The sequence below is a fragment of the Gregarina niphandrodes genome, assembly GCF_000223845.1.
Source record: "Gregarina niphandrodes unplaced genomic scaffold scaffold00038, whole genome shotgun sequence".
NCBI classification, from domain to species: domain Eukaryota; phylum Apicomplexa; class Conoidasida; order Eugregarinorida; family Gregarinidae; genus Gregarina; species Gregarina niphandrodes.
Genome location: NW_011645807.1, coordinates 21,351 through 23,780, shown reverse-complemented (window position 1 = coordinate 23,780; position 2,430 = coordinate 21,351). Strand labels below are relative to the sequence as shown.

Sequence of the window (2,430 nt, the reverse complement as noted above, 5' to 3'; positions counted from 1 at the left end):
CTCCAGTCGGTCTCGACCCTGACTCCAGCCGGTCTCGACCCTGACTCCAGCCGGTCTCGACCCTGACTCCAGCCGGTCTCGACCCTGACTCCAGCCGGTCTCGACCCTGCGTCACAAGTTATCACAGCGAGAATTTCATCGAGAGATTTCGAACCAAAAAAAACGGAGACAGACCTACGGCGGAGACAGACCTACGGCGGCGACGGACCTACGGCGGCGAGGGACGCTAGAACGGAGCCGCACCAGTTGGTGCAGCCGGAGCAACCCCAGCCAGTGCAGTCCCCGCTCCGAGTCCAGTCCTTTTCGGTTGGTCTTTGACGGATGGGCGCATGGCGGGGAAGAGGATTACTTCTTTGATGTTGGCATTATTGGTGAGGAACATGACGAGTCTGTCAACGCCGAGACCCCAACCGCCGGTGGGGGGAAGGCCGTGTTCGAGGGCTACACAGTAGCCTTCATCCATGAATTGTGCTTCGTCGTCGCCAGCGGCTTTGTCCTTGGCTTGTTCTTCGAAACATCGACGTTGGGTTTGTGGATCATTCAGTTCGGTATAGAAGTTGGCGAGTTCACGGCCCATGACAAATAGTTCGCAACGTTCCGCAGCATCCGGAGAGCTACGATGCCATTTGGCTAGAGGGGACATGATCTGGGGGTGGTCTTTAATGAATGCAGGATTCATGCAGCGTGGTTCGACGAAGTGTCCGCATAGCTTGTCCAGTAATTTGGTTGCCGTAGGCGGGTGCGGCCAGTCGAGTTTTTCGGCCTTGCAAATAGCCTTCATCGTCTCCACACATTCCGCAGAGTCCAGCGGCCTCGGCAGTTTGGTACCGCTGCACTTCTCGATCTCCTCTACAAAACTGAACCGCGGCCAGGGTGGCGTGAAATCGATTTCGACTGGTTCGCTCTTCTTCGTCTCAACACCTGGGTTCTCCGCACCGGTGTTGTCGGGGTCGTACATGATCTTGTAGCTGCCGGTGAGGTCTTTGACCATGCTGGAAATCAGGTGTTCGGTCAGTTCCATGAGGTCATGGTAGTCTGCGTAGGCCTGATAGAACTCGATAGAGGTGAATTCCGGGTTGTGAGTCAAATCAATACCTTCATTCCTGAAGTTTTTACCAATTTCGAACACACGATCCATGCCACCCACAATCAACTGTTTCAAGTATAACTCGGGTGCTACACGCATGTATAGCGTCATGTCAAGGTCGTTATGATGCGTGACAAAAGGCCGTGCGCTTGCTCCCCCCGGGATTTGATTCATCATTGGCGTCTCTACTTCGACGAAAGCGCGGTCCGTGAAGTATTTGCGAAGATACTGCAGTACTTGTGAACGCAGTTGGAACGTCTTCTTTACCTGCGGGTTAATCATCAAGTCAAGGTACCGGCGGCGGTAACGGATTTCTTGGTCTTTAAGTCCGTAGTGCGCCTTCGGTAACATATATAGACACGGAGATAACACAGCAATCTTTAACGGGAAGATGGATAACTCGCCTCGTTTTGACCGGCCTGGGAAGCCGCGCACACCGAGAATGTCGCCACGACGGATCCGGTTCTGGTCCTCCAGAAAGTCTTCACCTTCGCCATAGGTTTGGGCATCTGCAAACACCTGAATCTTCACATCATCACCAACCAAGTCATAAAAACGCAACTTATTACTACTACCGGCCAGACGCATCACACGACCTGCAACACATTCCACCACATCCGGCAGACGCGCTCCATCTTCAATCTTCACGTACTTCTCCACATACTCGTTCAAGCGGCACGTAACCGGAAACTTGTGGGGGTAAGCCGCCTCGCGACCTACCGCGTTCACCGCCGCTAAACGAGCCTCGCGATAAGACTGCGCTTCAGCCTCCTCGTCCACCTCCGGCTCCTCCACCTTGCCTTTGGCACCTTGTTTGCCTGCCGCACTTTGTTTGTTCACGGCCTTTTGCTTCTTCGCCTTGGTGGTTCTCGGTGAGTCTCCCGTTCCTGAGTTTCCCGTTGGCAGTGTAGAAGCCGCAGTCCCAAGATCCATGTATTTTTTTTTAATGGACCTACGGAAGAATGGGCCTACCGGCCGGTCGGGGGGGAGGACGAGTCGACGACGACGAGAACCTGCCTCTCATCCGCTCCATAAACACATGGCCAAGACAAAGATGTGTCGTTGGGCACTGACCGGGGATTGTGAGAGAGAAGCCAGCTGCTTTTTTGCGCACTCCCGAGCTGAATTACGTGAGTGCCCAAACCTACTCTTTACGCGACCTTGTGCCAAACTTACGGAAAAGTCCTTTTGCCCCGACGCAGACGACTGCAAATTCGCACACTCTTCTTGCGAACTTAGAAACGCCGACGAAGATCTACCGCCCGACCTTGGTAAGCCTAACCCAGTGCGGAACCTTGCGCAGAACCAACTGAACCCCCCCCCCCGGCGGCTATCAAGGGGGG

General features: G+C 54.4%; 1 protein-coding gene across 1 annotated transcript; it reads right to left on the bottom strand.

Moving 5' to 3' along the window:
- Positions 1-226: 226 nt before the first annotated feature.
- GNI_140190 (lysine-tRNA ligase) lies at positions 227-2,020 on the bottom strand (the record flags this gene model as incomplete). Its single annotated transcript, XM_011134241.1, has 1 exon — positions 227-2,020. The coding sequence occupies one exon, from the start codon at positions 2,018-2,020 to the stop codon at positions 227-229; it is 1,794 nt and encodes a 597-aa protein (XP_011132543.1).
- Positions 2,021-2,430: the final 410 nt, after the last annotated feature.